This window comes from Rhinolophus ferrumequinum, chromosome 14 (genome assembly GCF_004115265.2).
Source record: "Rhinolophus ferrumequinum isolate MPI-CBG mRhiFer1 chromosome 14, mRhiFer1_v1.p, whole genome shotgun sequence".
In the NCBI taxonomy this organism is placed as follows: domain Eukaryota; kingdom Metazoa; phylum Chordata; class Mammalia; order Chiroptera; family Rhinolophidae; genus Rhinolophus; species Rhinolophus ferrumequinum.
In genome coordinates, this window is record NC_046297.1 from 48,029,776 (window position 1) to 48,048,190 (window position 18,415).

Here is an 18,415-nt window from a genome sequence, read left to right on the forward strand (position 1 = left end):
GGGAGACCTATATGTTTCTTTGAATTTTAAAAATGTGTACATATAAAATTTACTATGCATTGAGCATTATTCCTCATTTTTTACACACATTATTATTATATTATTATTATTTACGACTGTACACAATATCACCTTTAGCGGACTTAATCACTCTTGTCTCAGTATTCTTGTTGCACCTTAAATATAATAACTCTATTAATTAAAACCTTTTTGTGCTGCTCGTTAATGTCTACTTATTTGTTTTCTCACGAACTGAATTTCTTTATACCTTAGTCATCTGTATCCCTAGGACCTTCCTAATGTTTCATCTGGATGCCAGTAATTATTCAGTACATTTGTTAAATATAACTCACATTCTGCCATTAAAGCTATAAAATAATTTCCTAAAGGAAGAGCTTATGTAACTACCATCCAGCATCTCATTAGGACTATTATGGTTGTACCTTTCTTCCAATAGAAATATTCAAGTTAATTTAGAACCTTAAGGATTTCCTTCTCTAACCTTTTATTTCACTGTTTTGGTGTTCAGACATTGTATTAAAGTGCACACAAATAAATATTCCTTGTTTATAATATTTTATTTTAAATCCATTTTTAACTTACTGTGGTTTAGTACTTTTTTTTTTTTAGTGGATTCTGGTTCCTTACAGTATACCTAGAAAGCTGATGAATATTAAAGAACAATAATTTATATAGGAGAAACTTAGGTAGTCCCGATTGTACAGCAGAACCAGCTAATAGTGGTACCTTCCTAGCTCCAACCACCACAGCAAGAACATCAGCTCCCCCTGAGAGCCAAGATGGAGTGGATGTATGGGCAGGAGGTAGACTGGTCTTTTGAGCGGAGGGAGTAGGCGATCGCCTGGAAAGGATGATATCAGAAGTCATTCTCCTCTCCACCAAAACAATATAAAATATCCGTTCCCATTTTGATGAGTTAATATGTCCAAAGTTTGAGACTGTTTTTCCTGGGAGTTAGTAAACCTTAACCATTACCTGTCATGTGGGATGAGTCTATTGCTTTCTTTCTTAAAAGAATGCAAGAGATCTAAAGACTTGTTTAATGTCAGTATTTCCTAGGAATCCTCTTATTATGTTCACTATCTTAATCTCAATGGCTTATAAAAGTAAGCAATCAATAAAGTAATGATCAGAGAATACATGAGAAATTGTTGACTTTGAGTTAAAAAAAACACTACTTTTATTAAAAGAGCCAAATCAACTAAAAGACGGCTTCAACCGAACCTTAAATCCTAAAACTGGAAATGAGCTACCTAAGTGTATATATATATATGTATATATATGTACATCTATGTGTATATGTGTATATATGTGTATATATATGCAAAATCATTATATTATATTAAAAAAACAATAAATGTGTAATAAAATGACTAAGTACTATTCAATTGTACATTTCACATATTGACATTGTTTTAAAAATGAAAGAAGCATTAACCTCCCTCAATCTACTCAATATATATGTTCCAGAAAAGTTGATAATGAAGTAGATTTCTGAGATGACTAAAGTTGTAAATTTGTACATCCTTTTTTTTCTGGAGGAGAATGGGCTAATTTTAAAGTCTGAAAATAAATGCTTTAAGGTAGTGGTCAAATCTATGAATGCTGGATTTTATAGATTTATATATATATGGGATTCCTCAATCTTTCAGAGCAATTCACAACAAATAAAAAGGATCTACTAGGTACTGTGGAGTATTAAAAGATGAATAAGAAATACCCTCTCACAAAACAGTAGAGCATATAAGACAAAGCTCAAAGAAAATGTGTTCAGAGCATATGAATGGAAGGTGGCAATTAATAGAGGACACCAGAACCATTGTCATGAAGCAGGTAGTATTTTGATGCCCTATAGAGAATTGTTTGCACTTTTGCCATCCTGAAGGAGACGAGGATCATTTTGAGGAGTGGTTCTGAAACCTTAGGATGGCATAGGAATCTTGTGTGTGGGAGGGAGGGGCTGTATCATTCTGTATCAGTCAGCTATTACTACAATACTGATGTTTGACAAAACACCCCCAAATATAGTAGCTTAAAATAACAGGCCCTTATTGTTTCTCATGAATATGCATATTAGCTGGGCAGTTCGATTAACCTAAGCCAGGCTCAGTTGATCTCAGCTGAGATCACTCAGGTATCTGGAGTCATCCGCTGGGTCAACTGGGGACTAGCTGGACTGGGGTGGTCTAAGCCGGGAAGCTCTGTCTTGCTTCCTATGGCCTCTAATCCTCCATTAGGCTACTTTGGGCTTTTTCTCCTGGCACTTCTCGTAGGGTGGAGCTGAATGGCTCTTGAAACCTAGGCTCAGAAGTGACACACAAGCACTTTTCTGCATTCTGTTGGCAAGAGCAAGTCTCAAGCCAGCCACTCAGCGGCTGGGGAAATAGGCTCCACCCCTTTAAGGGATGAGTTGCAGTCACACTGTAAGGGTATGCACAGAGAGACGGAACGATGGGGTGGTTTTTGAAAGCAGTCTAGCACAGAAGCTTCTTTATTTTGATTGGAATACTGAGTAGGTGGGATGGAACTACATGGCAGTACAGAATGGGGTTAGCCTGACACGTTTGTTTCAAACTGAGGCAGTAGTGAGGAAGCACTGAAGGGTTTTTGAGCAGGGAGAAACATCTTCAGAAGTCTGGCTTTAAGAATAAGCTAGTGTGGATATGGGTGAATAGGAGCAGAGAGTAGCAGGAGAAAGAGAATTTTTTCCAGTCATGTAGGTGGGAGTTAATGAAGGTTCAAATCAATGTCTTGGCAATGGGAGGAAATTTAAGGAGAAAGGTAAGAAACGTCCTTGGAAGGACAGAACTAGAAAGACAGCTGATAGGATGGGAGGCATGACAGGTGAGTAGCATCTTCTTTAAGCTCTTTCCCTTTTATACCAAACTCAGGTGTACAACACACACCCTATTATTCCACATACAGAGTTCCTAGACTTTATTGTCAATTATCATATGATAACACAGCATTCAACAATTGGCAGGAGATAGCAATCATACAGCAGAGATGTGGGACTCACCCCCATCGCTTGATCAACCATTCTATGTAATGGAGCTAAGTTTTCTTATCACATCCCAGACAAAGTTTTTCAAAGATTGAGGCTTTAGTGCATTTAGGTTTTTTTTTTTTTCAGTGATTCCATACTTCCATAGATCTTCAATTGTAAAACATGCATTTAAAATGATATAAGGTTGCAAAAATACATTTTCAATTTCATTTAAATCAAATAAAGCTGTGATCGATGTGAAGAAATTTGCATAGAAACCACATGAATTTTATTGAAATAAAAATTTAAAGACAAAATCCTAATACCTAATTACCTTATCTTGAAATAATTAAATGCAAAAGATATACATGTTTAAATGGCCACAAACATGTAGGCATTACACAATGCACTTAATGGAGTCATAAAACATTTTATACTGCTTTATTATAAATAATTGGAAACAATATTTCATTTTTCAAACCCAGATAAGAAAACAGTAAATATCATGCTCTTTTTTTTATTATTTCATTTTATTTTTCTAATAGGAGTTAGGAAATAATATTTTTATCAAAAGACTGGTAAAAAAAAAATCTGTAGAAAACGAACAAAACACTCACTTTCATTCACTTAAATGAAAACAATCAAGGTTTTTAGAGGGAGAGGCTAAACAGTACAATCAAGGAGCCACCAAGAATAGAAACACTGTGTAATGCCTGCAGATATCATATGTAAGGCAAAATGAGGTTGTATATAGATCAAAATATAAAGACTTGACGGTAAACTTTAAAAAATATTTTCTTAAACATATGAATAGCTCTATTCTCTCACATGGAGGAAGGCAATGAAGGCATAATAGATCAAGTCACCAGGTCTGAAATTGGTATTGTTGCCTTGAAAAAAACTTTTATTTTTCTAAGAGGATGACACACAATATGTATTTCAATTTTCTTCTGTCATAATAACTCATGTTTTGATAAAAACTGTTCACTATTGTAACCTTGAACATTCAGAATCAGAAAGCATTTCTTGATAAAATATTGTAGTAACTTCAAATTGCCACAAAAATGTACGTTCCTCAAATTCACCTAAAATAGATTATCCCACAGGCAAATTTTCATTAAGAGATTAACAGCAGCTAGCAGTCAGAATTTTCTTATTCAGGTGACTATAATTAATTTTGTGTATGTGTGTTTCCCTTATGTATAATACAGAGTTTTGCCAATTTTCTTAACTGATTTAATGTTTAAAAATCAGAAACTGGTTAAGAAAACAGAGTCTGAGGGAGAAAAATATGAAAATGTAATGTATTTCATGAAGTAGAATAGTAGATTTCTTGGGAAAATGGGTTTATTTGCATCAATTAAAGACAATGTTGCATATTCCAGGTTAAACAGCTATTAGGTTTACCGTGGATATAAACATCCTATGTACAATGATATTTATAATTCTTCTGTTAATTCTCATAGACTTCAAAGTGTATCTTTTATAGAAACTGGAACAGGGTAAATCTGGAAGGCATGTTTCAGTTAATTAGCAAAAATTAAATTAGCATGAAATAACAGGGTGAAGAATCTAAGATCATTTTTAAAATAATGAAGTTACAGTTACGTGTACACATGCAAAAAAAATACTGTAAAATAAACTTTTCCAGTTTATTTGGTTTTACTTCAACTTAATACACTCTAAAAAACTGCTTTCATGTGTAATATCAAAGGAAATATTAAATGCATGTATATTATTTTAAGAGCTTGATGATATATTTCACATTCGTTGAACTTTACTTAGGCTATAAATATATTTATATATCAGTCAGTCAGTTTTTAAAGTAAATGAAAACTGTAGCATGGGGGGATAATTTTTCACCTTATATGTTCGTACTTGATTATGTCCACTTTTTCTCAGAACTGTATCAAAATATCAAAGAGTAATAGAGCATGTTTGTACCTCACACTGATATCCTTCGTGCACTACAATCCATTACGGTATAACAAAATGGAATTTACTTTTGAAGATGGGTTACCTGAAATCAACTAGGTGGGCATGATTTAGGAATTAGGTTTCTGAAATCCATTAACATTTAACCAACTCAAAGGGCAATGCTGTTCTTCCTGAACTTTTATTAAAATTGTGCAACAGTATAAACTTATTGTTAGTAGGTTTGCATAGAAACAACACCATTTCACTGGTGTGATACATCTTTTTGAAAGGATTATGGCAGGCCTGTTTCTATTCTTCGTGTATATTTTGTTGTTGTTGTTCATTTTCTTCCTCTTCTTCTGTTTTACATAAAATAAACCATATTTATCATCTGGCTACCATAGTTCCAAAATAAGATCCAGTAGTAGTTTGAAGCGCAGCAAACTGAGCAGTTTCTTCGCTTTTTAAAGCCTGATAGTGAGTGGCATCCTCTATAGTCAAGCCACATGAGCATGGTAACCCCAAGCAGAGACTTTTGTGAACTCAAAAGGCTCCAAATCCACAGTCCAGAACCTTGGTGATTTCACGTAACTGCCACTTTTTGCTGGAAGGGAGAAAATATTGTTTTGCTTCAGAAGTTTTCAAGCAGTTTCTCATCCGGTAGCTTCTCCAGATTTCTTTTTTTGTTTCTATAATTGCTTCTGACACTGTACCTTCAAAATTCCAAAGGTCGAATCATCATAGTTGTGGAATGTAAGGAGTAACTGGGCCCTTTAAAGTAATGCCACTTTATCCCATTCAGTTTTCCGAGGTTTTGCCCCGCTGTATAGAACATTCCGTTTAGATTGGATGGACCACAAGCATCAAACCACCAGCCTGAAGAATTAGTTAATAATGAAAGAAAGAAGAAACAATTACAAATAAATTGAACATTTGGAAATCAATGGCATTAGCTGAGAGAAAATTTATTCATACGTGTTATGTTCATTTGCAAATAGGAGACATTCAAACGTTATCTTCTTGGTAGTGGAATTCTTTTAAACAACATCCGATTTAGGCTGTACAAGAACAACTAGAGAGAGGAATGCTGTCATTGAAATCAAGTTTCAGTGTCACTCCAATCAGGACCTGTTTCTCCCTGTAATGAGAGGAAGCTTCTAGGCTTCAAGATATGATTTAAGTCAGGCCTGGATTTCTATGTAGGGCAAGTAAATGCAGAAACCCTTCGGAGGCATTCCACCTTAAGCCTGCTATTGGGAATAGAACAATTAATTATTACTGAAGAAATTCAGAAGTGGAGACACTGACATCTAAACAGAGAGAAAGAGATGCTTTTCTATTTACTTCATAATTTTGCCAAGAACTGACCCTCAGCTGCTTCTGAAATTAATTGGATACTGGGCAATGATTATGATGCTCAAATTGAATTTGAATTACTATGCCCTCTCTTTAGGAGCAACATGAAAAGTGTTTATCAATAGTAGTCATTTAGTTCCTACGTAGCAGTGTTTTTCTTCTGTGATTATTCAAGTTCTTTCAAAACTTAGTGAAAAGAAAAACGAACAACTTGATTAGTAACATGGGCATGCCATGCTTGCACAGCTCTCTATAAGGATAACTCAGGGCTTTACTTTTTTTTAAACGAATTAAGCTCTTAGATTTTCAGATAAAACGTAGTACTCTCTCTTCCTCTCCTAAGTAACACTACTGAAATCTTCAGGGAGAAATTTATACCAGAGACGTTCTGGCATATTTTGATTTGGATACAGTTGACCTCCCTTTGATTGCAGAGTTATACCTAAGGGACTAATAGCTAAAGAAAGAGAAAGCTGTACAGCTGATGTTTGACTGTAACACGAGCATCATCCTGCAGAAACTTTAGAAAAAATTAAATGGAGAAAAGCTAGTTCTCATTTTTCAACTTCGGAAGATGAATACAGCTGGGTTGTGTTTATAGAGTCATACTAGAGACATAACAATCTGTATTAATTACTAATTCATACTGGGGAACAGGAAGGTTATGTCCATGAATTTGAGAAGAGGCTGTATTTGATGCTGTTTTACCAACTGTATGCAAACAACACAGATGTTAATGGAGTCAAAACACAAGAGACAAGAAGGTTCTTGTTTGGCAAGGGGGGAGGAATTGTAAAATTACACCTTTTATTCTTAAAATTAATTCCCTTAAATTTTTTGTTAAGTACCACTAATAAAAATGTTATTTATATTACAAAAGACATTCTAATATTAGGGAATTTATTCACCCTGAAGACTCTCAAAGGAGAAAAAGAAACCCAACTTGATTGCTTCAGTGCTTTCACTTTCTCCTCCTTTACTATGACTTTCTTCACACTCTTCCATCATGTCAATGAGCCTTTCACAGTTTTCCACACATCCACCATGGTCTCTGAAGCAAATTCAGTTACTCTATCGTTGAGAACTAATAAAAATCATAGAATGACCCTCCAACTTACATTAGGGTACTTAGGGCAAAAGTGTGTGCTTTTATTTGGTTTATAGAACATCATGAGAGTTCCGGAAGATTGTGGGAAGGCAGAGAGGTCTGTTGCAACAGTAGCCTGGTAATAAAGGGCACGTGCTGAAGAATACATTGATTGGGAAACTCTGAGCTTAAGAAAATGACAAGAAACAGTAGGGGCACATGAGAGAATCCCATAAATTGACCCTGTGTGTCTTTTCTAATTAGTAAAGTGGGGTAATGTTTGTGGTAGGAGAATGGCATTTTGGAGACATTGAAAGCAGACCTGATGGCTGGGTCAGAGTTTTCAAGAAAAATACGTAGTAGCCTGAAGCTTAGAAGGTCTAAAGACCAAATCACAGAGTCTTCTGTTCATTGTCCTACGAGCAATGGAAAGGCATGTTATATACTGGCCGGCCTGTCCCATGTCCCGTACTTCGTGCTGCACCTAACAGTTTGCTGACAAATGACTGGCGCGTGAGTACAGGCTTCTTGACAGATCGACTGACTTTGACTGTTTCTCCTCATAAAGTCTTTATGGTCTGAAGTTGTCTGGTTTACTAAAATGGTATATTTGATAAACACTCCAATATATAACATCCATACTAATTGTATTCATTTTTTTCGTTATTTATTCATTCAACATGTAATGTGAAGTGCTATTACAGAAGACAGGTGTGGTCCCTGCTCTCATGGAACTTACTTCTAATGTGAGAAACAGACAAAAAGTAAGCAAAGAAATAAAATACAAGTCATGAACAAAAAGAAAAAGAAAAAAAAGAATTAGGGAGCTATGACAGAGGATAGCAGGAGGTCTACTTGACTTTTCAGTCATGGAAGAAGTTGATATTTCATGAGACCTGAAGTATGAGAGGGAGACAACCTTGTGAAAATGGGGAAAGGCTCTTCTAAGCAGAGTTTTCCTCCAACACCAGGACGAAGAAAGAGAGCTTGGAGGATTTAGGGACTAAGCATAGCAGTGTAGCTGTTATAGTGAAAAAGGGGGAGACTTGCAGGAATGAAGGTGGAGAAGTAGGCAGTTGTGGTAGAAAGCTGAATAATGTTTGTGGAAAAATTTATAGTTTATTCAGTCTACTTGTCCATCATCAGGTGAACAAGTAAAACATTGTCTAGGAATGGAACCAACATTTAACCAGGGTAACTAGATCTTTCAGGTTGAATGTTTAATAAAATATAATTTAGAGCCCTCATTCTATAAATATGATCTGCCAAAGCCATCCTGAGCATATGTGGCAGCATGATAAAGAGGGGCAATTAATCCATAATCAATTAAACAAATATTAACCAATGGGCCGATATAGGGGTCAGAGTTGAGTAAAAAAAAAAAAAAAAAAAAAACTTTAAGTATAGTTTTGTGTAGGAAAACCTGACTTTAAGTATAGTTTTGTGTAGGAAACAGACAACAAATTTTTAAAAATGAGAGGACAGCCATTAAACAGACGTGGAAAAAAATCTTAGAAACAGAAGCAGAAAGTCCTGTTTGTGGGTTTCTAAGGTCCACTTGTTTACCAACTGAGCTGGGTCCTGTAGGATGGTATATCTTTGGACAGAAAGAGATTCTAAAGACAATATGTACTTTGGGAGAGCAGGAAAGAGTGTCTGCTAAAAACTTGGGTTGGCTACAGATCCAGTGGGTAAGGAGCTGGAAACTGTAAGGCTAGGAAAATAAACAGTAGTGACAACATGAAGGTTTTTATTATAATTTTAGAAATTTTCTTGCAGGCAATGGGGAGCCTGAGAGCACCAGATCAGATATTAGAAGACCCAGACTTTGATGCAGATTTCATCAACTAATAACCAAGAGATGTTAGGCAATAATATAAATAATATTTGATACTCTTGAATAGTTAATATGTGTTGGGGACTCTGGTAAAATATTTATATGCATTTTCTTATTTTATTCCCCAAACAGCCTTATGTGGTGTGGCAAGTACCATAACAAAGACACCAATGCTCAGATAGCCAAGGTCACACAGCCACTTAGCTCTTCATTCGTAAGATGTGAATTATAAATGTCTGATCGACAAATTTCAGAGCACAGTTGCAGGTATAAGACAATGCATTATTAGGGCCTGTGAAATCCCATCGCAGTGCTTCATGTAAATTATCTGGGAAGTGGGACAGAAGGTGGAACAGGAATGAAAGGGATTAAATCTTGTGGGGCATCAAAATGATTTAATAATGAAGATCAGGTCATCAGGCCCAACATGTAGCCTTATTTGCTAGGTAGGGTTCATTAGTGAAATAAGAAAATAATTTATAACCAAATGAATCTAGTTGTACAATGTTTGCATGGCATTTAAGTATCTAACACAGGTTTTGTTTCAATTATTTGTTTTGATTTCATGAGGAAATCAAACAGCTTAAGGTGTTCGATTATCTCCTTATGTTAAGATTAGTGGGCCATGCACACTATCCAGAGACCAGTTGATGATAACAAAGATGATGGATTAGATGGCAGAAAATGAAATGAAAGGGCATTGTTTCTACAACTTTCAGTTGTCCTGTCCTTTTTCTAAAATACTCCGAACTTCATGGTAGCAAAAGTAGTTATTTCTGTGTAAGCAAGTATTCTGTCTCCTCCGACATACGTACTATAAACGAGCAAGACATTTCTTTGTATCAAATATTTCAGTTTTCCCACTTTCTACCTCTCTTTGAGAAAATGAAGCATGACCAGGTCTTTTTAACAAATCCTGAAAGATGTAGTTTTAAAGCATATTTATAGAAAACAGGCAAAAAAGAATAGCAGACTCCTGGTCACTCATGAGTATTCCCTGGCATTTTAGATAATCATATGTACTCAGTACGCAGACACACGTAAATCTGCATGGAATAAAGGTGTTCTTTGTGAACATTGGAGAGGCGGATGCCTGGGTTTGCAGTTCCTTTCTGATAAGATACCAAACAGCTGAGTTATATATCCTCTGCAATCCTGGGGAAATGTTCACTTTATCCTTTGTTTTATATGTGCCCAGGAATAACAAATAAGCACTATGCTAAACAAGTGAATCTAGGAAAGGCACTTCGAGTTTAAAAGAACTCAGTGATGCAAGCAAAGGCTTTCCATGTGCTGTTGGGACAACTGATAAAATGTCTCAGATGTTTCAAGATTGGCAACTGCTGAGATGTATTTTGCCAAGCATTTTTCTTCATAACCTGTAACCTTATGTATGTTTTAATAAGAAATCTGAGATGCATGTTTCTAATTCATTTACACTTAACTCATTAAAATTTAGTTTTGTAATCACTATCCTGGGCTTCCCAGGCCTTTAAAAATCATTTAAGTCTTTTATCTTTGAAGCAGAAAATTCACATTTTTATCACCAATAAAGGAAACTTTGCCCAGAAAATAGGAATTTGATTCTAAACTTTGTACTCAGGAAGTTCACATTTATTTAAAAGTCAGGAAACCTAACGCTCAAATTCTTCTGGACCTAAACAATATGTCTCTCAACACTTCTTTTCGAAGGTAAAAAGTACAGCAAAATAAAAAGATATATCTGTTTTTATAGATTTCTTTCATTCATTTTGAATGCATGCATTCTAATCAGCAATATGCAAAAGAACTCGCACAGAAAATAAGATTTTCCTCTTTTATTGCTAAGGATGAAGCTGAACTAAACCGATTGGTGCCACTGTTATCAATGGAATGGATCATCATGAAAAACCACTTGCTGAGTTCACATACACAAAGTTGGCCCTATCTTTAACCAGCCCCAAGGAGCAGATGCGTGAGTTTCGTGTGCGGGAGGCAGAGAACCTTCCTCAAGGTCTGCATTCCTTCTGTCATCTCCTACTATATCCCCTTCAGGCCAAGGACTTGGCTTTTTTCCCTTTCTCTTCTTTTTGTTCCAAAGATGAAAAGTTGTTTATCCTGGCCAGTAATCTTGAATTCATTTAAATTTCTAGGTATTCTCTTACTGTCTCTTCCCTCCCTTGGAATTCATTTCACATTTAACCATGTTTAAGTGAGGAAATCCTCATTAAAGTGTGCTGCAAACAGTAAAATAGAGCTAGACTCTTGTTTTTCAATGCAATTCCTTTCAACAGAGACACTAGAAGGAGTGGATGAGATGATGACTTATCTGGAGGTTGAGTTCAAATCCTACCTCTGATATTAATTCCGTGACTTTTGGCCAATTATTTAACTTTTCTGTATCTTAATTCTTGCCAAAAGCATTATTGTGGTCCCTAGTTCAAAGGGTTTTTAGAAGTGTCATATAAGTTATTAAATATAAATCATTTAGGATGATGCAAAAATACCTATTAGACATTACAAGTGAAATAAATATTTGCTACATTATTATTGGAGTAAAATACAAACAAAATTAAGTGTTTGATTATTTCTCATCCACTGTCAATTATTAACCCTTTGGTAACAGGTTCTATAGACCTATCTATTCTGGTTCAGCTTTTACAAACTTATCTTTTGAGAGACATTTCCTGATATTCTTTGCTCTTTTTCTAATAAGTGAAAATGTTCCCCAGAAAATAGGAATATAATCCTAAATTTTGCACTTGAAATGTTCAAATTTATTTGAAAGTCAGGAACCTAATAGTCAAATTTTTTCCAATACTGGAGTTTAGTTTTCTGGGGTTTAGTATTCTTAAAATTTAGTCCCAATCTTTAATATTCATCCCATTGTTCCATGTGTGCATGCAAATACCTACTGGGGTGACAAAAAATGTATACACATTGTAACAAATGTTATCTATGCTCAAGCAATAGTTCACTGTAGTCAGAAGTGTCTGGACACTGATGGCAACCACTTTGAGCACCTCTTGTAATTGCAGAAGTCAAATGTGACTTGTATTTATCTTTTGTTATTGGTATATATTGAGTATTACAATTTTAATACAGTTTCTTAAACTGTGTATACATTTGTTGGAACCCACTGTGTGTGTGTGTGTGTCTATGTGTGTGTATGTACGTATTTTAAATGTAACTTCACACAAAAGTCACATTCATACTCATGTTGACTTATTTTTATGTCTTCTCACCAGGATCATTTGTGATTTTGCAATATCTGTTCAGATTCGCTGATAACATATTCATTCATTTAACCAATACTTATTGAGCACATACTATGTGCCTGGCACTATGCTAGGCACAGAGGATACAGTAGTAGAGAACATGAAGTTCCTGCCTTCAAAAAAACGTACATTTTTGTGGAATAGGCATAAAGATTATGTACTAAATAAGAAATTGCTTTGAAATAAACTCATGCAATGTAGATTTCTGTGGTCAATCTTAAATTTTCCATATGGATCTTTTCTCTCAACATTTTTGCCTTAAAACCTAAGGAATGCCAGTTATCTGACAATGCTTAGCACATCCTTCCTGGCTTATTAAAAACTCTAAGATGATTATATTTTCTCAAAGATCTTGTTGCTTCAACCAGTTGGAGAAGCTACTGATTTCTTTCATTTTCTTTGTCTATTTCAAGAATATGTAGCAGACAAGACAAGCATTTGTCAACTCTCTGCTGCTAGCATCTGGTAAATTCTAGGGTGTACTAAGAAATTTATGTATATTGCTCTATCCCCTCTTTTAAGACTGAACCGAGAGATATCCTTTGTTAGCTTTAGCAAAGTCTTGTCTGTCAGCTGACATAGTTTATGCGTGGGAAAAGAGATTGAAGTTTCTACCACAACAGATTCTTTCTGCAGAAGGTTAGGTCACATTTTGACATAGCTTTTATATTGTATACTAAATATGGAAATTGTGTTGAAAGAAAAGTAAGGTAAGGGAAAGAATTTAAAACAATACCATGTTTTGTTTTTGTTGGCAACCTTTAGTAATTGTAGTTTCTAACAGACTTCTAGAAATTCTTATTTTGAAGAATGCTAATTTAGTACCAAAGACCATGTTTTCTTTGAATGCAAGTTTGCTTTGAATATGACAATCCTGTTATAAAAGATTTTCATTTTCAAAATTTTGGAGTCAGAGGTTTTTTTGCTTATTTTTTTTATATACAATAAATCCATATAAAAAGGCATGGGTTGAATGAGATTACATTTTCATCTTCTTAATGTTAAATAGTAGATAAAACATTATATTTATAATGAAACAGATTCCTTTCTTTGGGCTCAGGAGGGCACAATAGGAGCTCTCCTGAGAGACTAAGAAAATAGTTTTTACAATAATCTCTTAAATGTACCCCCTCCTACAACTGAAATATGCAGATTTGTCATAACATGCTATATAAAGGGAGAAATCTAACAGGAGAAAACTTACAAATTTTCCTGACGTTAGTGGAATCACAAAGCACAGATATTTCTGGCTTATAAATCTGTGCTGACAAATCATCTCTATTTAATGATTAATTAAGGGGTCAGTTCCATAGAAAATATGTGTGGCAATTTTGACCTTGAAATATATGGTCTGATCCTGTAAGAAATGTGTAATGAAACATAAAAAAAAATATTCAATATTTAAATTGGATGGAAGAATTGCTGGCTTTCTGGTAAGGTAAAAATAAGTACATAGACTTTGGGGGAAAAAAAGCATAAAAGATTGTGGTATCTATTTCTATTGACGCAAATGTGCTTTCTCAGCCCACTACACCTCCTTTCCACTCAACAATGTACTGTGAATTACAACCCATACATTGAAAATAATATTACTTGTTTTTCCCAACTGCAACCACAATGAGTGCATGGAATAACAGAATCACAGAACCAGAAGAGAATGTAAGAGACAATTTTATCTAGAGCCACAACTACAGGAACAAGCATAAGCAAACTCAGATAAATAGCTTTATATTCTCTTTGTGAAATGTCCATAACTAGTAATGCACAATCCCTGGGCACTCCATCCAAAGTCGCTTCCCCCTTCCTCCCATAACTCTGTCACATGTTACATTTTGTCCCTAAAACTTGTTATGGTTTAAATTGTGTTAGTTACTGTGTATTTTTCTGTGGATCGTCTCCCTCTGCAGAAGCGAGCTCTATGCTGTCATGCTCATTTCTCTAATAGTAGTTGACCCTTAATAGTTACTCATTAAAATCTTAAATTGATAGAAAATTAAGAAGTTAGAATGTTAGGAAAGAAGAAAGATCAAAATGTTCGACCATATATCTAGCTGAAATACCTTTTACTTTCAATTAAGCCCATCTCCTGTTGTTCAGTCTTTGGCTGATATGGACAAACAATGATACCACGTTCTCCAACTAAACTCCCTCCGTGGACTTTAAGAAAACTACTGAGGATAGTTAGTGGGCAATAAATCTTATTTTACCCTTAATTCCTTTTAGAAGAAACAATGGAAAAAATATATAAATAAACAAGATAGAAAAGCTTTCATTGATGATGACATAGAACTATAAACTATTAGTTTAAAGAGTATGACATCTCACTGCTTAAAAGAGACTATTTTAAATAGACAACAAGTTCAAATACAAATTTTTAAAAAAAGGGAAAATCATTAGATGAAGGAAATGGTTCTAAGGGAGAAAAGGACAGAGGATGTATGGTGGTGAGGAGTTAAGGACATACGTTCCAGGCAATGCTCAAATGACCTGGACTGTCAGTGACATTCACCTTTATGTTCTCCAGTTCTTAGGTATCTAAATTCTACATATTGGCTTTGTAGAGTCAATAACTTTGCAAGACCTGGATTCTTTCAGAAGGATATTTGATAGGTTAATGGCGCTTATTACAAAAACACATTTACTTCAACTATTCTAGACCAAACAATAAATGGAAAATTTCTCTCCTCAACATATGTGTTTATTGGTAAGAAGTTAGGTCCAAGAATGATTATGGATGAAAGAACGTGACACAGTGCATTCATTAGAAGGAGAAATAAAATCATGACTCTGGGCAATGATGTTTTCTCCTTGACAACTAGGAGATGCTTTCTTCTCTTTTCTTTGCTCCATTTTTTCATTATGACAGGAGTATGGACATATTGGATGCTTTTTAAAGAAAACATTTGAAAGATTTTACTGTTGGTCTTACATATATTGTATTTATTTGTTAAGAAAAAAAATCTATAAAAATAGACATGGAGAAAATAAAATGTATTTCAATATTAAAATGGGCAGGGAAGTGGACAATTAAAGTTCTTTTGTCTTTGTATAAAGTTGCTGACAATTCCATTTATATGATCAGGAGGGAAATGAAAAGAAAAATTTTCTTTCTGGGAAAAAGTTGAAAACCTTACCTCTGGGTAACCTTTTAAAAAAAAATTCTAAATTTGCAACAACTGTTTTGGGAGAGAGATCATAAGATTACATATAGAGGACTTTTAAATATTTGATGAGATTGAATGTGATGCAAAATTGCACGTTTCAAGCTTAAGGGGAAGGATATGATAGAGACAGACTCATAACACGTTGGTATTAATAATACTAGGACTGGTCTCATTTTAAAAAGATGTTAATATAAGTGGAGTGGGTGGGGGTCGATGGAATATGATTCGGTGGTGGTAGTAACGGAAGGACTGAGTGGAAAGATTTCTCCAGAAACTTCCCTTCATACTCTTCTATTCTCTGTTAATTGATGAGAAAAATGTCAACCTAATGATTCAGTTCATTGGCTTCAAAACTTGAAAGTGATTTCAAGGGTTACAAGATAGTTACTCATTCATGCACTCTGTTTATTGTTGAGTTTCTATGTGCAACAATCTATTGTGCTGGATGCTAAGGATAAAATGGTGAACACTAACTTACTTTTGTTTACCCAGGTACAAAGTGGAGATTAGAGTGTCTCTTCCTACTTGTCTTAATATGCTATCTCACAGAGTTGGTTGGAGTTCAGGGGAGGAAATACAACAAATATAATAATATGTAATAATAACGGTAGTAATGTCATATTTGGGGAAGGAAACTGTTAGATTTAAACAGTTTTTTTTTTCTTACTAGCATGAAAATATGTTATATTGTAAAATAACAAAGAGAGAGATCAGAAAAGTTGAAGGTGGGGGTGTTAGCTGTTCCATTAAGACAAAGAAACCACACGAAAACTGTGAGGAGAAACACTGGAAAAAAAGTTTCCTTTACAATGTTGTTTGGTTTTGTTTGATGCCAACTCTTACTTTGCCAGAGCTCATAACATTCTTGAGCTACATCATTTGCCATTGGGGTTTAGCTTAGTGCTTCTCAAACTTCAGTCATGTATCAACTCGGCAGTTTTTGCCATATCCATTTATAACTTTTATTAATATTTTACTAATATTTTCTTTACATCAATGATTTGTTAAATATCAAATATTATGAATACATTTAAAAACACAAAGTTTATATCATTCTTTTAAAGAGACAATCGGTAGCACTTGCTATAATAAAAGGTAGACATGAAACTCAATATAACTAAAAGAAAATCACTCTATTTAATTCTAGGTAGGTGCCTTTGCCTAACCAAGGCCTTGAGCCTATGAATGAAGGTTTCGCTCTTTCTTTACTAAGAAGGGTCATTTTTGAGTAAATGTATGTTACAGATAAGCTAGCACCACATTGGGAATTTCCCTTTTACAAAAGCAGAATGCTGGAAAAATATTGAAAAGGTGCAAAAAGGATTTACTTTCTCACTCAGAGATACAATATTACTTACTGGTATCGCTTATAGCAAGCAGCTCAATGTCTCACAGAGACATTTTGCATAGAACGCAAAGCCCTGGTATAGCTGGGCTGAACTGTATGACTTTAGATCTAACTACACCTCTTTCTTCTTATTCTATTTCAATAGAACTGTCAATGAACTCTACTACACAGCTGCAAAAGATTTTGTATCATTTTTTTCCCTGTCTCCTGACTTCTCAAATTTTTGTTCTTTCCACCATGGGCATCATTATGAGTATTTAGAAAGGGAGAGTAACTGGGACTTTAAAAGGCTAAAGAGTTTGTTCAGGACCAAGCGTAGCACCCCACCTCGTAGATGCTGGGAGAGGAAGCAAACATCTCAGTATGCTAGCAATGTCTTACAGAAGAACACGTGGTAAATGAGTGGATGGAACAAGTGGTCTCCAGGGACTCTCTCTGCAGTTTCTTAACCAGAAGATCATAATCCTTTGTCATAGATAAGAAACCTCAAGCCCCAAACTAATGAAACACAACTTAGAGAACGGTCCCATGGGACTTACCTCCTGTTAGCATGAGGGCGCATTTGCACATACAGTTGTCATTATCAGCATCTTTAGTGCTGAAATCAGCACCATGTAAGATCAGGCTGCTCTGTTTCCCTGCTGTCCCAGTGTGACCCTTCAAATACAACCTGAAGTTAAAAAAAAAAAAAAAAAAAAAAAAAAAAAAAAGAAAGAAAGATAAGCCATTCAACAGAATAAGAGAACCCAGAGCACTGGTTACTTGTTTGCCTTTTTCATTATTTTCTCCCTTCTTTGAACTCAGCCCTTCCAACAAACTGCTACAAAATCTAAGCTCTCTGAAACCAAGAGGAAGGAAGGAAATGGGGAGGAGAGGGATGGAAAGAGGAAGGAAGGAAGTAGATGAAGGGAGGAAATGAGGGAGGCAGGACAGACTCCAAATTACACAAAGACTTCAATGGCTTGTGTGCTTGCTGTTCATTTCAGTGTACATTTTCAAACTCATGTGATTCTCAAATAATGCAGGATCGACAAAAGGAAAATGGGTTTATTTTATTATTACATGCATTAATATCTAAACAAAAAATGCCTTATATGGTGTCACTATACATATCACTGTATTAATTTTGAATACTTGTATATGCTAAACATCATTAATAGCATTATGAATAACAATTCTCATTGATTACAAGGACTTGCTCAGTCCCAAGTACTCTGCTAAATGCTTTGCAACTGTTACTAATTTTTTTGTTTGTTTGTTTATTTTTGAGAGGATGCGCTCCCACCAACTGAGCCATCTGGGAGCTCAGCGGCAGCTCAGCTCAAGGTGTCTGTTCAATCTTAGTTGCAGGAGGTGCTACCCACCATCCCTTGCGGAAGTCGAGGAACAGAACTGGCAACCTTGTGGTTGAGAGCCCACTGGCCCATGTGGGAATCGAATCA

At 35.1% G+C, this 18,415-nt stretch overlaps 1 protein-coding gene across 2 annotated transcripts in view; it reads right to left on the reverse strand.

The window, feature by feature from the left end:
• Nucleotides 1–2,794: 2,794 nt before the first annotated feature.
• The window catches only part of ANGPT1 (angiopoietin 1), a 260,199-nt gene continuing 244,578 nt past the window's right edge, over nt 2,795–18,415 (reverse strand). The window contains exons 8-9 of one of the 2 annotated variants that reach the window (XM_033126833.1): nt 17,513–17,643; nt 2,795–5,800 (exon numbers count right to left, since the gene is read on the reverse strand). In XM_033126833.1, the coding sequence (XP_032982724.1) occupies nt 5,640–5,800; nt 17,513–17,643 (292 nt within the window). In that variant the 3' untranslated portion in view covers nt 2,795–5,639. The remainder of the gene's footprint in view (nt 5,801–17,512; nt 17,644–18,415) is intronic. The other variant, XM_033126832.1, reaches the window with a different exon arrangement.